Here is a 24,611-nt window from a genome sequence, read left to right on the forward strand (position 1 = left end):
CCTTTTCCCCATAACCCTTAATTCCCTTACTATGTAAAATCCTATCTAACTGTTTCTTAAATATATTTAGTGAGGAAGCCTCAACTGCTTCCCTGGGCAGAGACCACTCTCTGGAAAAAAAAAGGTTCTCCTCATCTTGGTCCTAAATCTTCTCCCCTGAATCTTGAGGCAATGTCCCTAGTTCTAGCAATGTCCGCATTAGTCTTGCACTCCATGCCACTGGTCCCTGGCCCTGATCTGTCAAGGACCATGAGGTGGCTGCCCGTGCACCAGTCTCCCCACATTAAACAAAGTCATACCAGGCATTGTCCACTGAGGGAATCCACCCGGACATCCTGTTTATGACGATTTGTCACACTTGCGTTGAGACATGCAGTGAAATGCGTCGTTTGCATCAAATCAAATCGGCGAGGTTGTGCTGGGGTGTACCTACAGGTGTCACCACACTTCCAGTGTCCACATAACGTGCCCACAACTCCCTAACTTTCAGTTGTTTGCCTTTGGAACGGGAGCACCCAAAGGAAATCAACATGGTCACTGGGAGGATGTACAAACTCCATACAGAGGGTGGGAATTGAACTACGATCTTACAGCTGGTGCTGGAGAGTAAACAGTCAATATTCTGGGTCAACATCCTTCATCGGGATTGGTGAAAGAGCTCAGCCTGAAACATGGACTGTTTACTTCCCTCCACAGATGCTGCTTGTCTTACTGATTTCCTCCAGCATGTTTGTGTATTTGACTCAAGATCCCCAGCATTGCAGAATTGCTTGTATCTTTTATTTCTGACATTTGTTGTTTTGTGGCAACAGTACAGTAAATACTGTAAATTTCAATAGTAAAAGTAAATAATGCCTGCTTCATGAATATGCATGTGTGAAAGTTAATCTTATTCTGTGTCTATAAACATGTTAATGTATTGGAGCATGCACATGGGAATGTGTTTTGGCATGTATCTACATATACAAAAGAGGGGGGGAAAACTGCAAATGTTGGAAACCTTAAATAAAAACAGACAACTGGAAACACAGCAGGAGCAAAAAGTAGCTGTCCCAACACAGACTCCTGTGACACTCCACCTGCAGCCAACTAGAAAAGGATCCCTTTATTCCCACTCTTTGCCTCCTGCCTATCAGCCAATTGTCTATCCATGTTAGTACCTTTCCAGTAACACCATAGGCTTTTATCATGTCTAGCAGCCTCATGTGCAGCACCTTGTCAAAGACCTACTGAAAATCCAAGTGAAGAACATCCACGGACTCTCTTTTGTCTATCTTGCTTGTTATTTCCTCAGAGAATTCCAACATGTTTGGCAGGCAAGATTTCCCCTTTTAGAAAACCGTGCTGAATTTCACCTATTTGATCATGTGCTTCTGAGTACTTCAAAATCTCATCCTTAATAATGGATTCCAACATCTCCCCAACCACTAAAGTCATGCTAACTGGCATATAATTTCCTTTCTTCTGCCTCCCTTGTTTCTTAAAGAATGGAGTGTCATTTGCAATTCTCCAGTCTTCCGGAACCATTCCAGAATCTAGTGATTCTGGAAAGATCATTACTAATGCCTCCACAATCTCTTTAGCTACCGCTTTCAGAACCCTGAGGTGTAGTCCATCTGATCCAGGTGACTTACCTACCTTCAGACCTTTCAACTTTCCAAGCAGCTTCTTCTTAGTAAAAGCAACCATAGTCACTTCTTCCTACTGACATTTGAGTTTCTGGCATAGTGCTAGTGTTATCCACAGTGAAGATTGATGCAAAATACTTATTAAGTTCATCTGCCATTTCTTAGCCTCCCATTACTGCCTCTCCAGTGTTATTTTCTGGCAGTGAAATATGTACTCTTGCCTCTCTTTTACTCTGTTCAAATGAAAACTCATTTGGTATTTTTTTTGCACTCTTGGCAGGCTTACATTCATCTTTTCTCTCCTTATGGTGTTTTAGTTGCCTTCTGTGGGGTTTTAAAAGTTTCTGAGTCCCCTCAACATCCCAATAATTTTTGCTACATTATCAGCCATGATTGTGTCATCCTGCCGTTATAATACTTTGTCATCCTTGGGATGTATCGATCCTGCACCTTCCTAATTGCCCCAGGAACTCCAGCATTTGCTGTTCTGCCATAATCCCTGCTAGTGCCCGCTTCCAATCAACTTCGGCCAGCTTCTCTCTCATATCTCTGTAATTCCCTTTACTGCGCTGCAATACTGATAGATCTGACTTTATCTACTTTTTCTGAAATTGCAGGGTGACTTTCATCATATTATAATCACGGCCTCCTAAATGTACCTTAAGCTCCCCAATCAATTCTGGTTCATTACACAACATCCAATCCAGAATTGCCTTTCCCTAGAGAGTTAAATGATAAGCTTCTCTAAAAAAGGCATTCTGCAAAATCTCTCCTGGGATCCAGCACCAACATAGTTTTTTCCCAATCTATCTGCATATTGAAATCCCCCATGACTATCGTATCATTGCCCTTTTTAAAAAATACCTTTTCTATCTCGCATTGTAATTTGTATCCCACATCAGAACATGCAATAAAACACAGCAACATTCACCAATTATATAGTGTAAAATAAGTTAGAAGTTCAAGTATGGATATGGAATAAAATATGCACAGATGCATAAAAACCAGCATTATTTACAATGTAAACAGCATTATAAAAAGTGGTTTAAAGTTTTTAAGGTGAAGTGAAGGAGGTAATAGTTAGAGAGGGCTGGGGTGAGAACTAGAATCGTTAATCAGATTAACTGCCAATAAACCATTTGCAATTCCAACATAGTTTTTTTTTGGAATATTCAGGTGGACATTTGTACAGCAAGGACGTGTGGATGTATAATTCCCTCCTCAATGTCTGGCTGAGAGTGGCACCTCTGAATAAAGGAAGATATAGGCATAAGATGGTAGCCCTACACGGCAAGGTAGGACTCTTCAACTTGCATGGTATTGGCGTAACTGGTGGCCACCCCATCTCTGCATCAAAGAAGCATCCATCCCGTTGGTTAGATGGACTGTGGCCAGTTTGTATCGCGGTTCGATTTACCCACCCCTGATTTTTCGCAGTCTTCTTCATGGAGTTCCTGAGTTTTCACGACCCTCATCATGGAATTCCTCTCAGTTTTTATCATCTTCATAATGGAATTTCCATTTAAAATATCAGAGCATCCACAATAAGACCCCCCCCCCAACCCTGCCCACCCTGGTCATTCTCTCTCTGCCCCCTCCCCCATCGGGCAGAAGATGCAGACGTTTGAGGACACGTACCACCAGCTCAAGGAGATTTTTTATTTTTCATAGAGCACTATAGTACAGAAATAGGCCCTTCATTCCATCTACTCTATGCCAAACTATTATGTTGCCAACTCACATCGACCTGTACCTGGACCATAACCCTTCAATAGACCTGTCCAAACTTAAACGTTCCAATTGAAATGGCATCCACCACTTCTGCTGGCTCCTCATTCCACATTTGCTTCACCCTCTGACTGAAGCTATCCCGCAGGTTCCCCTTAAATATTTCACTTTTCACCCTTAACCCATGACCTCTGGTTCTAGTCTCACCCAGCGTCAATGGAAAAAGCCTGCTTGCTTTTACCCTGTCTTTATCCTTCGTAATTTTGTATACCTGTATCAAATCTCCCCTCATTCTCCTCCAGCTGTCATGAGGTCTTGTATAAATTGCAGTCAGCTTTTTTTTTATCGTGCTCGCATTGCGACCTGGTGTGGAAACCCCCATGCCCAGGAACGGAAAGGTCTACAGAAAGTGGTGGATACAGTCCAGTCCATCACAGGCAAAGCCCTTCCTACCATTGAGCACATCTGCAGGGAGCACTGCCACAGTAAAACTGCCACTGTTCGTCATCAAGACCTCACCACTATCCAGGTCATGCTCTCTTCTCACTGCTACCACCAGGCAGGAGCTACGAGGTTTGGAAAGAGTTACTATGCTACAAGCATTTTGCTTTCAAACTAGCGTGGATAACTTCATTTTTTCAACTCTGACCTGATTCCACAACCTGCATGCTCTACAACTCGTCTCGGCATTATTTTTTATATTGTATTTTGTACAATTTGACATCTTTTGCATGTTGGTTGTTTGGCAGTCTTTATAGTTTTACTTAAATTCTACTGTATTTCTTTATTTTCCTGTAAATTACTGCAAGGAAGTGAACCTCAGGGTTGTACATGGTGACACGTACTTTAATTGTAAACTTACTTTGACTTTGACACACACTTTATTAGATACACCTGTACACCTGCTCATGCAAATATCTAATCAGCCAATCATGTGGCAGCAACTCAATGCACAAAAGCATGCAGACGTGGTCAAGACGTTCTGCTGTTGTTCAGACCAAATATCAGAATGAGGAAGAAATGTGATCTAAGTGACTTTGACAGTGGGACGATCATTGGTGGCAGACAGTGTGGTTTAAGTATAAACTGTTGATCTCCTGGGATTTTCATGCATAATGGTTCCTAAAATTTACAGAGAATATTGTGAAAAGCAAAGAAAAAAACATCTGTGAGTGACAGTTCTGTAGGTGAAAACACCTTGCTAATGAGAGAGGTGAGAGGATAATGACCAGACTGGTTCAAGGTGACAGTAACTGAAATAACCACACGTCACAGCAGTGGTGTGCAGAAGAGCATCTCAGCACTCACAACATGTTGAACTGTTGAAGTGGATGGGCTACAGCAGCAGCAAAAGTGTCCATCTTATCATCCAGGAGGTACCAAATAAAGTGGCCAGTGAGAGTGCATGTGAGTTATGTGAGATGTTTAAGGTCACGGAATGATAGAAACTGAAGGGATCAGCTTCAAACAAAGAGCATCAAGCTGAAATCAGAAACAATCTGCTGGGAGAACTTTGCAGGTCGAGCAGCATCTGTACAGGAATTTGGGCGGGGGGGGGGGGGGAAGTGATTGTTTTGTTTGGCTTATTATTGTCCGATGTACCAAAATGCAGTAAAAAGCTCACCTTGAATGCTGTTCAAACGGTTTAAGTTGTTACACGGTGCATTGAGGTAGAATAAGGTAAAATAATAACAGTCCAGATTGTTATGACCCCAGCCCCCTCCTTTGTGAGATTCGCAAGGGCCCTAGTCAAGGGGGGGTCAAATGACCCAAGAGAGAGAGGGAGACATGCTGAAGACCACGTTCCCCAGGGAAGCAGAATAAAGCGACTCTTTGACTATTGTCTCATGAAAACCACGTGTAAAGCCCTCAGGCAAAGTGGGCTGGTCGCTCAACAAGACAAAAGCCTCGGACATAGCCATTGTCTTGGGAGACACCTTTGTGGGATAAGGAATTGGCCTACGTGCAAAATCTCAGGGCAATGTGAGATGGGTGATGGGGGAAGAATTGCCTCGCCCCCCTACCCTGATGGACATCTACAACCCTGCCAGTCCAGATAAATGGTGGGCTGCCGAGGCGGGGCGCCAGACGCACCAAGGAGACACACGAAGAAAACACGATAGTGCTTCCCGTCAGAGCGGGACGCCATTCTGAAGGAAGCCACGTGCGTTAGACTCCGGATCGGGAGTCTGTGGATGGAATCACGGACAATCGCTTTTAACTAACAACCGGGAAGCCTGCTCTTCTGATTCCACGGCGGTGCTCCGTAGGGACCCGGGCAGGTGAAGCTGTTTAATGACATCTCTCTCTCTCTCTCTTTCTAACAAAAGTGCACCAATGCGACACCACAACCGACGGCGGCTGGTGGAACTGCAGTGACCGCAAAAAGTCTTTTAAATATCCAGTAAACGATATATATCTACATTACCCCTAGACAACTGTAGAGCTTATTTCTGATTGATTATTACTATACCTGTGCTTTAGATTGAGTTGTGACGACGTATATGATCTGAATGTTTTGTATTGTACAGCTACTTCCCTTCAACCATTCTGTTCCTGAACCGACCTGTACAACCTTAACCCTTTCTCAGAAATGGAACATACACCTTGGGTATGTATGCCCATGGCAATAAACTTCGAGTGATAAAGTGAAACAGAACATATACAGGCCCTTCGGCCCAATGAGCCCTTGAACCCTTCGTGCTCACCCAGTTCCAGTTTCCTGCATTCAGCCCATATTTCTCGAAGACCTCCCCTCCATGTACCATTCCAAGTGCTCTTTAAATGATGGTATTGTAGTTACCTCAACCACTTATTCTGGCCGTTCATTCCATATACTCAGCACCCTCTTGGTGACAAAGTTGCTCCTGAGGTCCTTTTGAAATCTTTTCCCTCTGATGCCAAGCCAGTGTCCCTGAGTTTTAGTCTCCCCTAGCTGAGGAAGAAGATGGTTATTTGTCCACCTTGTGTGTGCTTCTCATCATTTTAAACTTCTCTGTCAGTTTCATATTCCTACATCCTAAGGAATAAAGGCCTTGCTGGGCCAGCCTCTCCCGATAACTCAGGTGCTGTTATCCTGGTAAAATCTTCATAAATCTTTTCTGCACTCTTTCCAGTTAATCACATCTTTCCAATGACACGTGTTGGGGCACCGCGGTACTATGGTGGTTAACATGGTCCTTTAACAGCTCAGGACGTCGGAGTCTGGAGTTCAGTTCCGGTGTCCTCTGTAAGAAAGTTTGTATGTTTTTTCCCATGTGCATGTAGGTTTCCTCCAGGTGCTCCAGTTTCCTCCCACAGTTCACGTAAGTACCAGTTAGTAGGTTAATTGGTCATTATAAATTGCCCTATAATTAGGCTATGGTTATGCGATGTCTGACGCCAGGCAGACAATCTCTGAAGAGCATTGATTATGGCTGGGGTCACCTGTTTTGTAAAGACACTACTCAGGAGAAGCCAATGGCAAACCACCTCTGTGGAAAAATTTCCCAAGAACAATCAAGGTCATGGAAAGACCATGATCGCCTACATCACATGACAAAAAGGCACATAACAAATGAACAAACTAGGCGAGTGTTAAATAGGTGGGTTGCTGGGCAGTGTGGCTTACTGGCCTGGAAGGGCCTGTTCCGTGATGTATCGCTAAACAAACAAATAAATAGGTAAACAAGGTGTCTGAAATTATTCACGATTCTTCAAGTATGGCCTCCCAACGCCTCGACTTGGTGCCCTCCCTGAAGAAGGCCACTTTCTTCAAGCTACTAATTGGCAACAATTACTACTTCTTCTTCAGCCCTTTGCTTTTTCCACCTATCACCTCCCAGCTCCTCAGTTCATCACCCCTTCCCCCTCACCTGTTCTCGCCAGCTTGTACTCCTTCCCTCCCCCCAGCGTTCCCTCTAATTTCTTCACAGCTGTGCAAACCAACCATTGCTCTGAGCAGGAAATTTTTACTCAGCCGGAAAACTGCACGGCACTTTAAATGTACTTTAAATGTAACATGCATACCATGAATATTTAGAATGAAAATCGAAAAATAAGATGCTTCTGATTTTAATTGAAGGTAATAATGGAATACAGTGCCACAAAGAAAATCATTCATGTCTTGTAACTTTTTCTAGCTGCGTCCAGTTCCAGCTGGGTGGCAACAAAGGCTATGTGCGCGGGAGCATTTCAGTTACCGCCGCACAGCTTAGAAGAAGCAGTTCCCCCTCCCACCCCCACATTACTCTGGCTTCTGTCCCCTTCCTTTCTATTTCTGATGAGGGGTGTCAGCCTGAAAAGTCAACTGCTCATTCCCCTAAAAGATGCTGCCCGACCTGCTGAGTTCCTCCTGCTTTTTGCGTGTGCTGCTCTGGATTTCCAGCGCCTGCAGAATCTCCTTGTTTATATCGCTAACAATTGTGGTCGACGGGGAAGGTTAAGATTAAATACGTTGTACCTTCCCAGAAATTAATCTGCAAGTTTGGCTCCGTGTCCTAGAAGAGGGAGGAAAGTGGCGTCTGAGCCTGAAGCACTGTCCCAGGAAAGCTGTATCCTTCATTGAGGACCCCCACCTTTCAGCCCATGCTGTCTTCTCTCTGCTACCAACAGGAAGGAGGTACTGAAGCCTTAGGTTCCACACCACCAGGTTCAGGAGTAGTTATTAGCCTTCAGCTGTCAGGCTCCTAAACCAGAGAGGATGACTTCCCGCACACCAATACTAAACTCCCAACCATTGAGCCAATCTACATGAAACACTGTTACAGGAAAGCAGCGTCCATCATCAGGGTCCCCCACCACCCAGACCGTGCTTTTCTGTTGTTGCTGCCATCAGGAAGAAGGTACAGGAGCCTCAGGACTCTCACCACCAGGCTCAGGAACAGTTCAACCATCAGATTCTTGAACTAAAGGGGATTAGTCCACTCGACTTCACTTGCCCCATCACGGAACTGTTCCCACAACCAGTGGACTCACTTTCAAAGACTGTTCATCTCAGGTTCTTGGTATTTATTGCTTATTTATTTATTATTAATATTTCTTCTTCTGTATTTGCACAGTTTTTTGTCTTCTGCAGTCTGGTTGAACTCCCTAGTTGGGTGGTCTTTCACCGATTCTGTTACGGTTATTATTCTATAGATTTATTGAGTATGTCCACTGGAAAATGAATTCCAGGGTGGTATATGGTGACGTGTATATGTTGAACTTTGCCTGTCTCTCTAACTGTACAGATCTATGCTGTGGGCGGTTTTAATGGATTCAGCAGGATGTCCAGCGTCGAATGCTACAACGCTACCTTGAACTGTTGGAAATACCGGGCTCCTTTACTGGAAGCTGTCAGCTCAGCGGCAGTAACCGCCTGTTTAAACAAGGTCCACGTCATTGGCGGAGCGCTCACTGATAAACTGAATTCCAACAAGGTAAGACACAAGCCTTCCCTTCAAAATCCAGTATTCGGGAACTCCTCCTTCTATGATCTCGGTATGGATACAATTCTGGGAGGGACCAATGAGGAAGAGGCTCAAGCTAAGAATGGAGTGTGAAGTTTTACCCCCTCATCCTTCCCTCTTCTTCCATTCCCCACCATGACTTCCCACTTACAACTTCTCTTCTCCTCACCCTCCTATCACCTGGTGCCATTCCTCCTTCCCTTTTTCCCGTGGTCCACTCTCCTCTCCTGTCAGATTCCTTCTTCTCCAGCCCTTTACCTTTTCCACCTATCACCTCCCAGCTTCTCACTTCATCCCCTCTACCCCCAACCTCTTGGCTTCAGCTCTGGCCTTCCCGCTTAAGCAACACACACAAATGCTGGAGGAACTGAGCAGGCCAGGCAGCGTCTACGGAGAAGAGAAAACAGTCGACATTTCGGGATGAGTACCGATGTTGTTGACCATTTATTCTTATCCATAGATGCTGCCTGACCTGCTGCATTTCTCCAGCATTTTGTATATGTTGCTCGGATTACCCACATCTGCAGATGTTCTCTTGTTTGTGGTTTGGCCTTCCAGCTTATACTCCTTCCCCTCCCCTCCCAGCTTATTCTGTGTCTTCCCTCCTCCTTTACATTCCTGATGAAGGGTCTCAGCCTGCAATGTAGACTGTTTATTCCCCTTCATAGAGGCTGCATGACCTGCTGAGTTCCTCCAGCAATTTCCTGCAGTCATGTCCTCTGGTCCTCAACTCCTCCTCTACAGGAAACATCCTCTTCACATCCACTCTATCTAAGCCTTTCAATATTGATGGCCCAGAGCCATCAAATGCTCGACATACATTAACCCTTTCATTCCTGGGATAATTCTCTTGAACTTTCTCTGGATCCTCTCTAATGCCAGCATATCTTTTCTTACACAAGGGGCCTAAAACCGTTTGCAATACTCCAACTACGGTCTGACCCATGCCTTATACAGCCTCATCGTTACATCTTTGCTCTAATATTGCCAGTCCTCTGAAAGTGAACACTAACATTGGATTTGCCTTCCTTACCATTGAACTGAATCTCCTAAATCCAACGTCTCACTACCCACATGCTATTATCCTAGCTCTAATGCTGGTACTCCTCGAGCGCTCTTGTTTCATTATGCTTCCTATTCCCCCACCCTGCATTGTATCAGTCCTATGCTGGTTTAACATTCTAAATGGACATTTTGGCTTTCAACTTGTAATGTTCAAATCGTCAGCCACGGAGACAGACCTTTAAAGCCAACTAGTCTGTTCTGACCCTGCTTGTTCTGGTTGTCCGTCTTCAGCCAACAACCCTCCCTGCCCCTCCCTTTCGTAAATCTGTTCCAAATGCCTCTGAAGTGGTACAGTTGTACCTGCCTCAACCACTTACAGACACACTCTGTGTAAAGGTGTTACCTCTCGGGTTTCTTTTAAACCTCTCCCTTCTCATCTCATACCTGTGTCCTCTTGTTTTGGACTCGCCAGCACTGGGGAAAAGACAGTCGTGTTAGTTGGGTAAAGATTAGCTTTATTTGTCGCCTGTACATAGAAACATCTAAACGTACCGTGAAACGTGTCTTTTTGGATCGTGAACCTGCTGAGGGCAGCCCACCAGCATAGCATGCCCGCATCTCACCAACCCTAACCCGTACGTCTTCGGAATGTGGAAGGAAACAGAAGCACTTGGAGGAGACCCATGTGGTCACAGGGAGAATGTACAAACTCCAGAAAGACAGAGATAGGAATTGAACCCTGATCGTACAGCTGGTGCTGTGAAATATTACACTAACCGGTACGCCACCATTCCACCCTTAAACTCCGCAGCCTGCAATGGTCGGGAATTGAACCTGGGACAACAAACTGGAAAGGAGTCATGCTTACCACTATATCATTATCATCCCTCCACACCGTGATGAATCCTGCCATTATCCCTGTGCCCTCCCTTCAAATTCAACCTTGGGAAGTGAATGACTTCACCCTTTTCCGATTGAGCTCCGTCCGCCACTCTCAGCCCAGCACTGCATCCTCCCGTAACCTACGACAACCTTCTACACCATCCAAAACTCCACCACCCTCCATATCATCTACAAACTTACTAACCCACCCTTCCGCTTCCTCATCCAAGTTATTTGTAAAGATGACAAAGAGCAGAGGTCTCAGAACAGATCGCCGTGGAGCACCATTAGTCAGCAAGCCCCAAGAAGAAAACTCTCCATGACAGTATAGAAATCGGCCCACGAGTTTGCTTCACTACTCCATCATGGCTGAGTTGTTATCCCTCTCAACACCATCTGCCTGCCTTCGCCCTGTAACGTTTGACATCAAAAACCTCTGCTTTAAATATACCCAGTGACTTGATCTCTCCAGCCTTTTGTGGCAATGAATTTCACAGATTCTCCACCCTCTGGCCAAAGAAATTCTTCCTCATCTCCGTTCTAAAAGGACGTCTTTCTATTCTGAGGCTGCGCCCTCTGGTCTTAGACTCCCCCCCCCCCCCACTAAAAGAAAACATACCATACATGCTATAGATGAACCATAAGGTTAATCTTTAATCTTTAAATAAGGCAATGGATTCATGGATCCCCCAGCCTCTGGTTATAGCAATCATCTTTTTATCTCTGTTCTAAATGGGCACCCTCTATTCTGAGGTGTGCCCTCTGGTCCCAGACTCCCTCATTATAGGAACCACCCCCTACACATCCACTCTATATCTGTTACCACCCCTTGCCTTCTGTGGGCAAGCCATTTTGTATCCACACCTCCTGAATGCTATGCCTGTTGACTACCTTGAGGATCCTTATCAAATCCAGATACACCATACATTCCTTTTGAACGTATTCCATGTGTTCCTTTTGTAGGTACAAAGCTACGACCCCCTGAAGGACGAATGGACCTTTACGACGTCTACTCCTTTTGCTCAAAGGTGCATCAATGCAGTGAGCCTGAATGATTCATTCTATGTTATGGGAGGGCTGATGGACTCGGTGTACAAGTACGACCCAAAGCAGGACATCTGGACAGTGCTGACCGATATTCCGGGACCTCTGGTAAGTTCACCAAGACTGATCAAACCAATTTAGAGGTAAATAGAACAGTCAGCACAATACAGGCCCATCGGCCCATGATGTTGTCTCAACCTTTTAACCTATTATAAGGGGTGGAGATGCCTCTCTGCTAAAGTATGTGTAAGGTGCTCTTTCCCTCTGCTAGCCTGCAGATCATTATTGGGCAAGGTGTAGTACCTACTTAGCACTCAGTTAGGGTCACATGAAGCCCTGGGAGCAGGTGGTGGATGGTCGTACGAGCAGGTGGTGCTTATCACAAGTCCTGGTTATGTGACCACTGACACCAGGCAGACAATCTCTGAAGAGTATTGATAACGGCTGGGGTCACCCGTCTTGTAAAGACACTGCCCAGAAGAAGGCAATGGCAAATCACTTCTATAGAAAAATCTGCCAAGAACAAACGTGGTCCTGGAAAAACCATGACTGCCTATGTCATACAACACAGCACATAACAGATGAACAAATATCAATCTAACCCTTCCCTCGTGTATAGCTCTCTGTTTTACTTCCATCCATAATGTGTTTTGTAATAAGCAGGAGGGAACAAAGAAGTGGGAAGTGTTCAAAGTAAATTTATTATCTAAGTTCAGTTATGCCTCCATATGCTACCCTGAGATTCATTTTCTCGTGAGCATTCACAGTAAATAGAAAGCAACACAATAGCATCAATGAAAAACTGTACACAAAGATGGACAAACAACCAATGTTCAAAAAGTAACAAAATGTGCAAATATAAAAAAGATAAAAGACATAATAATAACAGTAAATAAATAAACAAAAAATATTGAGAACATGGATTGTAGAGTCCTTGAAAGTGAGTCCATAGGTTGCGGAATCAGTTCAGTGTTGGGGTGAGTGAAGTTATCCACGCTGGTTCAGGAGCCTGATGGTTGAGAGGGTAATAACTGTTCCTGAAATTGGTGGTGTGGGTCCTGAGGCTCCTGTACCTCCTGCCCGATGGCAGTGGTGAGAAGGGAGCATGGCTTGGATGGCGGGGTTCCTTGATACTGGATGCTACTTTCTTGCAAGAGTGCCCCTTGTAGATGTGCTCAATGGTGGGGAGGGCTTTTCCTGCAATGGTTTGGGCTGTATCCACTACTTTTTGTAGGCTTTTTTGTTTGTATTTGCACAGTAATTGTCCTTTACTGTGCAAATACAAGCAATCTCTCCATTCACGTCTTCTCTGCTCATCTCTCCCCAGCAAAAGCTGTGAAACTCTCCCTCCAGATTCACACAACAGAGCACCAAATCGTGATTGGCTAACATGCATACCACAGTCCTGTTATCTCCAGCCATAACCCAAACTTTGCTGCTACAGAGAAACCATTACCTCAGCAGTAAACATTACAGAGAAGCCATTACAATGCGTTACACACACTGGTCGTTAGTTCCTCCTGTTAGATGCAATCTTTCGTTGATTCTTGAATTTACTGTATATGCCCACAGGGAAATGAAACTTGGGGTTGTGTACAGCGATGTACTGTTGACTGGTAAAAATTTTTCTTTAAACTTCACTTTTCTGTTCAAGGGCATTGGTGTTTCCATACCAGGCCATGACGCAACCAGTCAGTATATTCTCCCGTGACGGTGTGGGAAGGTTGGGTGACAATAGATTAAAAAAATTGATCTCTTCTTTCTGTGGTACACAGGAGAACAGTGGACTGACGGTCTGCGGTGGCATGATCTATGTCCTGGGAGGGAAGGATGCTTTGGCAGAAGGCACGGACCGAGTTCTCTGCATCGACCCCGTCTCGGGCAAGATGAGCCATTTGTCCAACATGCCGCGCTGCATCAGCTATCACGGATGTGTCACCATCCACCAGCGTGTGAGGCAATGAAGGACTCGTCCTCTGCACACAGGTTTTCTGAGGACACGCCCAACACTGGCTGTCAGATGAGATGCCAGATAAGATCCTTTCCCTAACCTGTTACAAGCCAGCCTGTCAGAAGGGTTCTTTTGTCACAAAATGGAGAATGCACTGTTCCCATGAGTAACTTACTATTTCCTCTTCTCCTAATCCATCCTGAGGGGCCCTGACTGTAGAAAATTCCCTGTCTAACAAGTCCAAGCTCACTACTCCCTCTTGTACTGTCATTGAACACTGACTCCAGCTAACCGATCTCTAAATGGTTCAACATAATATCAGAGAATATATACAGTATACAACCTGAAATTCTAACTTTTCTCAGGCATCCACGAAACAAGAAAGCCCAAAGAATAAATGACAGTAACATCAGAACCCCAAAACCACGCCCCGCTGACACACAACCAGCAGCAGCAGAAAATTGGCCCTCCCCCCCCATTTGCACCGCATCTCCAATTCTCTTGGAGTTTAGAAAATGTAGGCACAAATGTATCCAAGAATGGGATGTCCACTGGATTTGATGTTCAACATCTCTCAGCTCCCTGAGAGAAATCCATTTCTTCAGGGAAGTCCCCCACCCCCCTGATCTGTGTGCAAAACACTGAGAATGGCACTTCCAAACCTGGTCAGTGGCGTTCTGGGCTTGGGAGAGGCTGTTGGTAGTTACTGCATCGATCGTACACATTTCCGGCACCGTGCACTGGCGGAGAAGGAGTGAACACTTAAGGCGATGGGTGAGTGGGACCCAGAATGAAATGCTTCTTCAAGCATGGACACACTGTCTTCTGTACCTCCACGTGCACCTGCTCGGCTGACGGGAGATTCATGAGGTGTACTCATTCCTCAACAATGCCCCAGTAACCATAACGTGCCCATCTGCTGTGCCTTAACAAATCTTAAATGTTACATCATATTCTACATTCACCTGTTCAGTTTCCATCACTGGGGGTGATGTGGTCTCACTGTGACCAACTGACCATTATCACCCAAAGCACTTAAAGGTAAAGGTTCTTAAAGGGAAAGTGTTATACCTCACTAGCATAGAATGTTTCAGGAGTGTCTTCTGCTTATACTCAAAGCTGTGAAATGTCTTCAACTATTGTTAACCTTGATTTAATACCTGCCTGCTCATTAATCCTGGAATGTGAAGTTATTTTTTATTGTGAATATTGGCTCTGTGTGCTAGAACTTGCCTAATGCTCTTCCCCTCCCGATGAAGGGTATCAGCCTGAAACATCAACTGTTTACTCTTTTCCATGGATGCTGCCTGACCTGCTGAGTTCCTCCAGCACTTTCTGTGTGTTGCCTAACTAACACTCTCTCAGCTTTAGCCAGAGGGTAGTGAGTTTATGGAATTCATTGCCATGAACAGTAATGGAGGCCAAGTCAATGAGTATATTTAAAGCAGAGGTTCAAAGTAAATTTATTATCGAAGTATGTATGTGTCACTATATAACCCTGAGATTCATTTTCTTGTGGGCAATTACAGAAAATACACGAAACACAGTAGAATCACTGCAAGACCGTACCCAGCAGGTCAGAGAAGCAACCAGAGTGCAAAAGACAACAAACTACAAATACTAAGATAGATAGATAGATAAATAAACAAACAAACAAATAAATAAGTAAGCAAGCAATGACTATTGAACATGAGATGAAGAATCCTTGAAAGTGAGTGTGTGGGTTGTGGGGACAGATTAGTATTGGGCTGAGTGAAGTTTAGTGAAGCTTTTACTGCAAGAGCCTGATGCTTGAGGGATAATAACTGTTCCTGGACCTGGTGGTGTAGGTCCTGAGGTTCCTGTACCTTCCTTAATGAGAACATCAGATAGTGAGTCCAAAGGCTGCAGGGACAGTTCAGTGATGGGACGAGTGTAATTTATCCCCTCTGGTTCAAGAGCCTGATGGTTGAGAGGTGACTAACATGCAAAAAGATCAACAAATTCTACAAGTATTGATAGGTATGTAAGTGCAAGAGATGCTGCAGATGTTGGAAATCCAGAGTGACACATGCAAAGTGCTGGAGGAACTTAGCAGTCAGGCAGCATCTATGGAAAAGAATAAAAAGTTGATGTTTTTGGCTGAGAGAGTGTAAGGAGTTACGGAGAGAAGACTGGAGGATAGAGTTGAGAAGGATAATAAATCAGCCGTGATGGAATGGCGGAGCGGACTCACTGGGTTGAAAGGCCTAGTCGTGCTCCTATATCTTATGATTATCTTCATTCCACATTAGTCTAGGTGAGAGGTCAGTCGAGCTCACAGGGGTTTCCATCCTGGGGTCCACTGACCCCTTGCTTAATGGCATTAGTCCATGGTATCAAAAATGTTGGGAACCCCTGGTCTAGCAAGATTGATCCTTTCTCAGCCTTCAGCTAGACCACAAATAATGAATGAATCAAAGTCTTTCACCAACATGTTCTATTTCTTACTCTCTTATCCCAACTAAAATACATGAACCTGTTTCCCCTCTGATTGGATAGACTAGAGATTGTGGTTAAACAGCGAGGGTTGTAGAAATGTTCCCCAGCTCCGTGTTTCAGCTCCAGGCTCTTGATCCATGCTCTGAGCTGCAACTTTGGACTCCAACTCAGAGAAATGAAAACACCAGCTTGCTTAACCGACCCTCATAAGACAAGCTCTCTAATCTAGGCAGCATCTTGGTAAATGTCCTCTGCACTCTCTCTAAATTTCCACATCCTTCAGTTGATGTTTCTGGGAAAGCATTTGCAGAGAGGGACTTGAACCCACAACCTTCTGGATCATACCCAGCTGTCTAACCCACTGAGCCAAGACACTGAGCCTTATTTTCTTTGATGTTGTTGATAGTAGAGTTAGAATTAAGCAACGTCTTTGTTAATTGTGTTATTGTTGTGAGCTTTCTGTTGTAATGTTTAAGCAATGTAGATTATATAATCTGTTAATTAATGTATATTCAGGGCCAAATAAAACTTTTCTATGTTTAGCACTGTCCTCTTTACAATGGCTCGGAATGAAATTAGTTCGCCAAGAAAGAACTTAAATTCCTCTGAAGTCTATGATAGACATACAGAATGATGAAGATTATAGACAGGGAAGATTCAAGCAGGTGTTTCCCCACCGAGGTTGGCTGAGACGAGAACTGGAGCTCAAGGGTTAAGGGTGAAATGCAAAATGTTTAAGGGGAACCTGAGGGGGAACTTCCTCACTCAGAGTGTGGAAGAGGTGTATGCAGATTTCAGTACTTAGGAGAAGCTTGGATGGGAGGGGTATGGAGGGCTATGTCTGGGTGCAGGTCAATGGGACTAGGCAGAATAATAATTCAGAATGGACTAGATGTGCCAAAGAGCCTACTTCTATTCTGTAGTGCTCTACATTCAGTGGCCACATTATTAGGTACACCTGTACATCTGCTCATTAAAGCAAATATCTAATCAGCCAATCACGTGGTAGCAACTCAATGCATAAAAGCATGCAGACATGGTCAAGAGGGTCAGACCAAATATCAGAATTGGGAAGAAATGTGATCAAGGTGTCTTTGACTGTGGAATGATTATTGGTGTCAGACAGGGTGGTTTGAGTATCTCAGGACCTGCTGAACTGTGATTTTCATGCACAACAGTCTCTAGAGTTTACAGAGAATGGTGTGAAAAACAAAAAAAACATACATCCAGTGATTGTTAGCTCTGCGGGTGAAAATACCTTGTTAATGAGAGAGTTCAGAGGAGAATGGTTAGGCTGATTCAAGCAAGTCAAATAACCCTGTGTTACAACAATGGTGTTCAGAAGAGGCATCTCTGAACACAAAATATGTCAATCCTTGAAGCGGATGTGCTACCGGAGCAGAAGACCACAAACATGCACTCAGTGGCCACTTTCTTATAGGTACCTCCCTGCAGGAGCCACGCAACGTATTAGTCTGAGTTATAATGAGGTAGATTGGCGTCCAGAGAGGATTGGGTCTGGCACTGGAGTTTGGAGAGAACAAACTCTGTCGGTGGGATTCCTTGCCACAGAATGTCCTCAAAGAGCAGATGGTGCCTGAGATACGAGTGATAATGTGTATTACCTCCCAAATGGAAATGAATAGATTGTTCTAGCTATCTGGAAACAGGTCAAGTACAATTGTACTTGGATTTAGACCCCACAGAACAGCACAGGTACAGGCCCTTTGGCCCATCGAGTCTGAACATGTTGCCAAGATAAACTAATCCCATCTGCCTACAGATGTCCATATCCCTCCTTTCCCTGCATATTCATATTGCCTATCGAAGGGCCTCTTTAATGCCTCCATCACCACCCATGGCAGCTAATTCCAGCCAACTTCTATGTCTAAAAAACAAATAACTTGCCCCACACATCTTTTTTGAACCCACCCTCTCTCATCTTAAAAGCATGCCCTCTGGTATTAGACATCATGAGCCTTGGGTAAAAGGTACAGGCTATCGACCCCTCTCATCATCTTGGAAAAATTCTATCAGGTCTCCCCGCAGCCTCCATCACTCCAGGGAAAACCATCCAAGTTTGTCCAAACACTCCAGACAGCCAATACTCTCTAATCCAGGCAGCATCCTGGTGAACCTCTTCTGTAATAAAGGAAACGGGGGAGGCTGGTCAAACCCTCATTGAGCTGGGACCCCAAACTTTCCCCAGACCTCTTAATAACTTTGGTTAATTCCTGATATCCTATCAACCCCACCAACCACAGACATTCCTTCTTCTCCCTGTCCCATCTGCCAGAAGATACAAAAGCCTGAAATCACATACCACATAAAAGACAAAAAGATGTTGGTTAAAAGCAAGGTTAAATGAATAGGTTTTGAGCTGGCGTTTAAAAGTGACAACTGACTCTGCATCCCTTGTAGCTTTAGGTATTGAGTTCCACAGTTTAGGAACGTAATTCAAAAAAATCTGAGCTGCCAATTATCTTTTGAGGGAGATTATTTAAATTTTAAGAGACTGGCAGAAGAAGATCTGAGAGCTTGAATAGGATTAGAAAACAAAAGCAATTCTGTGATTTACTCTGGTTTCAGATCATTAAGAGCTTTAAAAACAAGTTAGAGAATTTAAAATCAATTCTAAAAGATACAGGAAGCCAATGCGGAGTAGCTAGGATGGGAGGGATCTGCTCCCACATGCTGGTTTTGGTTAAAAGTCTAGCAGCAGCGTTCTAAAAGAGTTGAAGTTTGTCAAAGGATTGCTTTGGAAGGCCAGTAATAAGGGCCTTGCAGAAATCTAGTCTAGTTATTGAGCAATGCACCAGGACAGTCAGTAGGTCTGCTGCCTCACAGATCAATTGAATCCTGATCTCCGCTGCTGTCTGTAAGGAGTTTGTACGTCCCCCTTCCTGTAATGGGGTGACCAGAACTGAGGGTGCTCGGTAGCGTAGTGGTTAGTGTTGTGCTATTACAGTGCCATTGACCCCAGCGCAATTTTCTGCTCCATGTAAGGAGTTTGTATGTTCTCCCTGTGAACATGGTTACAATGGGCATTAATAAAATGCAGAGATGGACTGGTCTTCCTGAAATGTGGTGTTCAGAACTACACACAATACTCGAAGGGTGGCCAACCCTAGTTTTTATACAAGTGCATCCCCTCAGGTCACTGGAGCGCTAGTCTGGAAGCTGAGCCTGACGGACAAATCCATGTTTGGCAGATCCTGGCTCAGTGATCTGGAGGTTTAAGTCCAGAACGTGGAGAGTCAAGAAGTAAGAAGCCCAAATATTGAAGACCAAAGTCGACAAGCCAAAAGGTTGGGTGTGAGAGTCCTGGCCACGGTTTGGAAGTTCTTCGTCAGGTATCTGTGAGTCTAGGCCCAAGGACTGGAGGTTAGAGGCCTGTCTATGTGTGTGATGGTTGGTGGGTGGGTGTCTTGCTGTTGTTGGTTTGTTTTCAAGTTCAAGTTTAATTGTCATTCAACCATACATGTATCCCCATGGATACAGCCAAATGAAACAGTGTTACTCTGGGATCAAGGTGAAAAACGCAGTATGAACAGTCATTCACAAGGCACACATTGCACGTATAAGACAGCAGTAAAATACAATCAGGGAAAAAAAAGCCCAAGTTCCTGAGTCCACAAATGTTACAGCAGTCTGCAGTTGAACACATCTGCCAAGTGAACACTCGGCACTGCCTGAAGTGGAGCGCACCGATTCTGACAGTTCTCTCCTGGGGCACAGTGGAATGAGGCCTACTCCTCGCTACGACTGAGGCCATACAGCTCCTCCACCACCCGCCCCTTCCAGCTTTCGCCAATAAAACGGTGTATTGGACTTGCAGCATTCCACATTACCAATGTCCGACAGGGTCTTGCAATCACAAGAAAAGCGATGAAGGCAATCACTCACCTCTCAGACTGCACGCTGCCTTCACCCATCAACGCCTCTCTGCAGTGGGCAGCAGCACGATCTGCTCCTTCAGCTTCTCTGCCAATAAGCAACTCACTGATAGGCCTAATTTTTATACATATTGCCAAACTAATCAAGGCAAGCGTTTTGTCAGCCTTCAATACCACTCTATCCGCTTTCAGGGAGATAACACATAGAAGCAGAATTAGGCCATTCAGCCCATCGAGTCTGCTTCACCATTCAACAATGGCTGATTTATCCCTCTCAACTCCATTCTCCCGCCTTCTCCTCATAAACTATGACACCCTCACTAATCAAGAACCTATCAACTTCCACTTTAAATATTCCGAATGACTTGGCCTCTACAACCGTCTGTGACAATTCCACAGATTCACCAGGCTCTGGCTAAAGAAATTCCTGCTCATCTCTATTTTAAAGGGACACCCTTGTAGTCAGAGGCTGCGCCCTCTGGTCCTACGCTGCCCCACTATAAGATACATCTTCTCCACGTCCACACTAGTTAGACCTTTCAATTTTCAATAGGATTGAATGAGATACCCCCATCATTCTTCTAAACTCCAACAAGCACAGGCCTAGAGCCATCAAACACTCCTCATACGTTAACTCTTTCAATCCTGGGATTATTCTCGTGAACCTCCTCTAGACCTTCTCCAACGCCACCACATCCTTTCTTAGGTTAAGGTCCCGAAACTGCTCTCAATACTCCAAGTGTGGTCTGACCAATGCCTTATAAAGCCTCAGCGTTTCATCCTTGCTTTTATATTCTAATCCTCTCAAAATGAATGCTAACATTGCAATTGCTTTACTCACCACTGACTCAAACTGAAAGTTAACCTTTAGGGAATCTTGCACAAGGGCTCCCAAGTCCCTTTGCACCTCTGATTTTTGAATTGGCACCCCATTTAAGAAAATAGTCTAGGTACTATTTCTTCTACCAAACCGCATGACCAGTGCATGAGATACAGATGTGTACTCCAAGATTTCTCGGTAGGTCAATGCTTCCTAGACCCTGATGGCCAAAGCCCCACGTCTGCCAGTCTCTGCACGTTTGCTGTGGAAGCTGAAGGCCCAGTGTCTGTGAATCCTCAAGTTCACTGGAGGCCAAAGATGACGACCTGTTCTGGGGTTTAGAGGACTGCGCATGTGGGTGGGTGGGTGGGAGGGAGTTTTGCTGTCGTTGCTTTGTCACCTGGTATGTTCTGTTTTGTTGTGTCCTGTGTTGTTCTGCCAAGCTATCTCGCTGGCATGAGTGGTGACACTTCAGAGCTGCCGCCAGCACGATTAACCCAAATGATGCATTTCACTGTATTTAGTTAAATTTTTTGGTCTACATATACAGCGTGGAACAGGCCCTTCCAGCCCAATGAGTCATGCTGCCCGGCAACCCACCTAGTTATTTACTTACTGCCCTTTACGCTGCTGGCATTTCAGGCAATGAAGGTCCTCCATCTCTGTCCATACAGTCACAGAGATACCTAAGGGTTCTTCAATGCCTTTTTTTAACCCGTCAGGGCTGTTAGCCCTGAGCTGACCCCTGCCCCCCCAAACCTGGCGCAGTCTTAGTCTGGCCCTTTGACCACTTAGGCACGGGCGACCCTACCAAAAACCAAAGCATAAAGCGCTGATTCCAGCTAACATAGCTCTCCGGGTCATTGAGGCACACAAGCCTCCCGACCACAACAAGGTTGTGGTCCTCGTGTTGGACTCACCTAATTAGCCTCAGCCTAATCACAGGGCAATTTACAATGACCAATTAACCTACCAACTGGTATGTCTACGTACTGTGGGAAGAAACCGGAGAATCCAGAGGAAACCCATGTAGTCACAGGGAGAGCATACAAATTCCTTACAGATGGCAGTGGAATTGAACTCTGAACTCCAGCCACCTTGGTGTTGGGCTAACCACGACATTACTGTGGTAACCTCAATTTATCATACGTACATTGTATGTTCAAATCTAAATCTGAATCAGAGGTTGCAGTCTAGTTTCTGTTGTGTATTTGTATATTGTTAGATTAAATCTTTGTTGTTTACATAATTCATTACATGTTATATATAAAAGTACGGAAAAGCCACTTCGTCATATGTACACGTCTTGCTAAAAGTAAAATCAAAGAGTACATGTTTTTCTTTCAGTTCGTTTATGTTTAGGCGTTACAAAGCATAAGTTTCCCTTCTGCATTTGACCTCCCAAACTGTAATGTCTCTCAGTTGTCTGGATTAAGCTCCATCTGCCACTTCTCCACTCATAGATATCAAAGGTAACAGAGTGACACCCCCAGCCCACCCCTCTAAACCTCTCTCCGCAAGTTTGGTCAGAGACTGACTAGGAGTGACTCCTTGACCCTGTCAGAGAGCAAACTATGAAATGAGAGGCTTAGAATTAAATATTAGACTAAGCTTCATGCTCCCTCATTTATCTTTCTAATATTCTGACAGCTTGAAGACTACTGCTTTAATCAAAATTCTATCGCCATTTGGGCCTAGCCACAACCCCTGCACACTTTCTCTTTCAGAGTCTAGTCACAGGAGAGTGGAGCCTGTTAATTATACGTGAACCGCTTTCCCAGGGCTGGTCTCCAAGGGGTAAAAAGCTAATATACCATCTGTCAACAACTCCACCTCCTGGCATCAATTAAAGTCTGGCCCAGCTCTTCTCTTTGAGCACCGGCCTACAGGCCTGGGTTTCTATGGAAACCCATGAGCAGTATCTTGCTAACAATCTCTGTAGATTATTCAGCACCAAAGCTGGGGACCCCAGTGGTTTGGGGAGATGCCGTGGTGAATCCTAAACCCTAATGATCTGTGTCCTCCCCCTTCCCTAGAAGAATAGCCAGAGAAATTACCCGGGATAATCCATTACAACAGGAAGGAAATAGTGGAAAGCAGAGAAGTAACTAGGAATCTCTCCCTCTTTCTCTTCCTCTCCTTCTCCCCTCCCTCTTCTTCTCCCTGTCCCTCTCCCCCTTCCTCTCCTTCTCCCCTCCCTCTTCTTCTCCCTGTCCCTCTCCCCCTTCCTCTCCTTCTCCCCTCCCTCTCACCCTCACCCTCCCTCTTCCTAAACCCCCCCACTTCCTATGCCCTTTCTCCCTCTCCTCTCTCTATTTTCCCCACACCCCTTTTTGTGTCTGTCTGGTCTGCCACTCACTTTTCAAAATCAGAGTCAGGATCAGGTTTATTATCACTGACAAATGTCGTAAAGTTTCAGCAGCAGTCCAGTACAATACACAAAAGGACAGCTGCCGGTTACAGTGGGAAATATATACAGTACTAGTAGAACAAAAAAGGAGCAAAATAGTGAGGAGTCATGGTTCCGGTTGGCCGTTCCCCTTTAACACTCCTTTCTCCCTGATCATGCCCCAATTTCAGTCAATTGCTGCCAGTTACCCAATTACCGTACATCTGGCTTTCAATCAGAGACTGGGAAATGAAAACGAGGACGACCCTATCACAGGTTGCCAGTTCGTTGGTCAATTCTTGTGTGATACTTCGTTCCCTGTTCCGATTAGAACCGGTAATTCTAAATTCCGCTCTAGTTTCTAGAGAGTCCCTGTGAATCCCGTCTCCTTGTCAAGATCCCGCTGGTTTCCTGCTCTACGTTCAGGTCTACGCCAGCCTCCCCAACTGAGTGGACGTGCCAGTGTCCTACACTTGGGTTCTCCTCTGTCGCCCCCGCGTAACATGAGGTGGTGCTTATCAATCATTCATAAATCTGATGGTGGAGGGGAAGAAGCTGCTCCTAAAACACTGTGAGTGTGTCTTCAGGCTCCTGTGCCTCCTCCCTGATGGTATTAATGAGAGGAGACCATTTCATGGGCGGAGAGGATAGATGCGTGAAATGTCAGAGTCAGGCAGACTGGAAAACTCATCTAGTGTTATAGGTGGAACTGAGAAATAAGAAAGGTATGACCACTTTAATGGGCTATAGCACAGGCCACTAAACAGTCTGTGGGAATTAGAGGAACAAATTTGTAGAGAGATCGCAGACTATTGCAAGGAACATAAGGTTGTTATGCTAGGTGATTTTAACGTTTCACATTTTGACTGGGACTCCCATACTGTAAAAGAACTGGATGGGAAAGAGTTTGTCAAATGTGTTCAGGAATGTTTCCATCATAAGTATGTAGAAGTTCCAATGACAGAGTGCACAATTCTTGATCTGCTATTAGGCAATGAGACGGGGCAGGTGACAGAAGTCTGTGTTGGGGAACACTTTGCATGCAGTGATCATAGTGCCATTAGTTTCAAAGTAAATATGCAAAGAGATAGGTCTGGTCCGCAGGTTGAGATCCTAAATTGGGGAAAGGATAATTTTGATGGTACCAGAAATGATCTGGCAATTGTGGATTAGGACAGGCTGTTTTCTGGCAAAGTTGTATTTGGTAAGTGAGAAGCCTTCAAAAGTGACACTTTGAGAGTACAAAGCTCATATGTGCCTTTCAGAATAAATGGTAAAGTTACCAAGTGTAGGGTATCTTGGTTTTCAAGAGATATTGAGGCCATGGTTAAGAAAAAAAGGAGTATGGCAGATATAGACAGGTAGGAACAAATGAGGTG

General features: G+C 44.8%; 1 protein-coding gene across 3 annotated transcripts in view; it reads left to right on the forward strand.

The window, feature by feature from the left end:
- LOC140727070 (kelch-like protein 24) overlaps nucleotides 1–16,669 on the forward strand; it is a 69,585-nt gene extending 52,916 nt beyond the window's left edge. For all 3 annotated transcript variants that reach the window (XM_073044297.1, XM_073044295.1, XM_073044298.1), the window contains exons 4-7: nucleotides 2,805–2,923; nucleotides 8,567–8,755; nucleotides 11,636–11,824; nucleotides 13,492–16,669. In XM_073044297.1, coding sequence (XP_072900398.1) covers nucleotides 2,805–2,923; nucleotides 8,567–8,755; nucleotides 11,636–11,824; nucleotides 13,492–13,680 — 686 coding nt within the window. In that variant the 3' untranslated portion in view covers nucleotides 13,681–16,669. The remainder of the gene's footprint in view (nucleotides 1–2,804; nucleotides 2,924–8,566; nucleotides 8,756–11,635; nucleotides 11,825–13,491) is intronic.
- The last annotated feature ends 7,942 nt before the right edge of the window (nucleotides 16,670–24,611 follow it).

The sequence above is a fragment of the Hemitrygon akajei genome, chromosome 4 (assembly GCF_048418815.1).
Source record: "Hemitrygon akajei chromosome 4, sHemAka1.3, whole genome shotgun sequence".
Classification (NCBI taxonomy): domain Eukaryota; kingdom Metazoa; phylum Chordata; class Chondrichthyes; order Myliobatiformes; family Dasyatidae; genus Hemitrygon; species Hemitrygon akajei.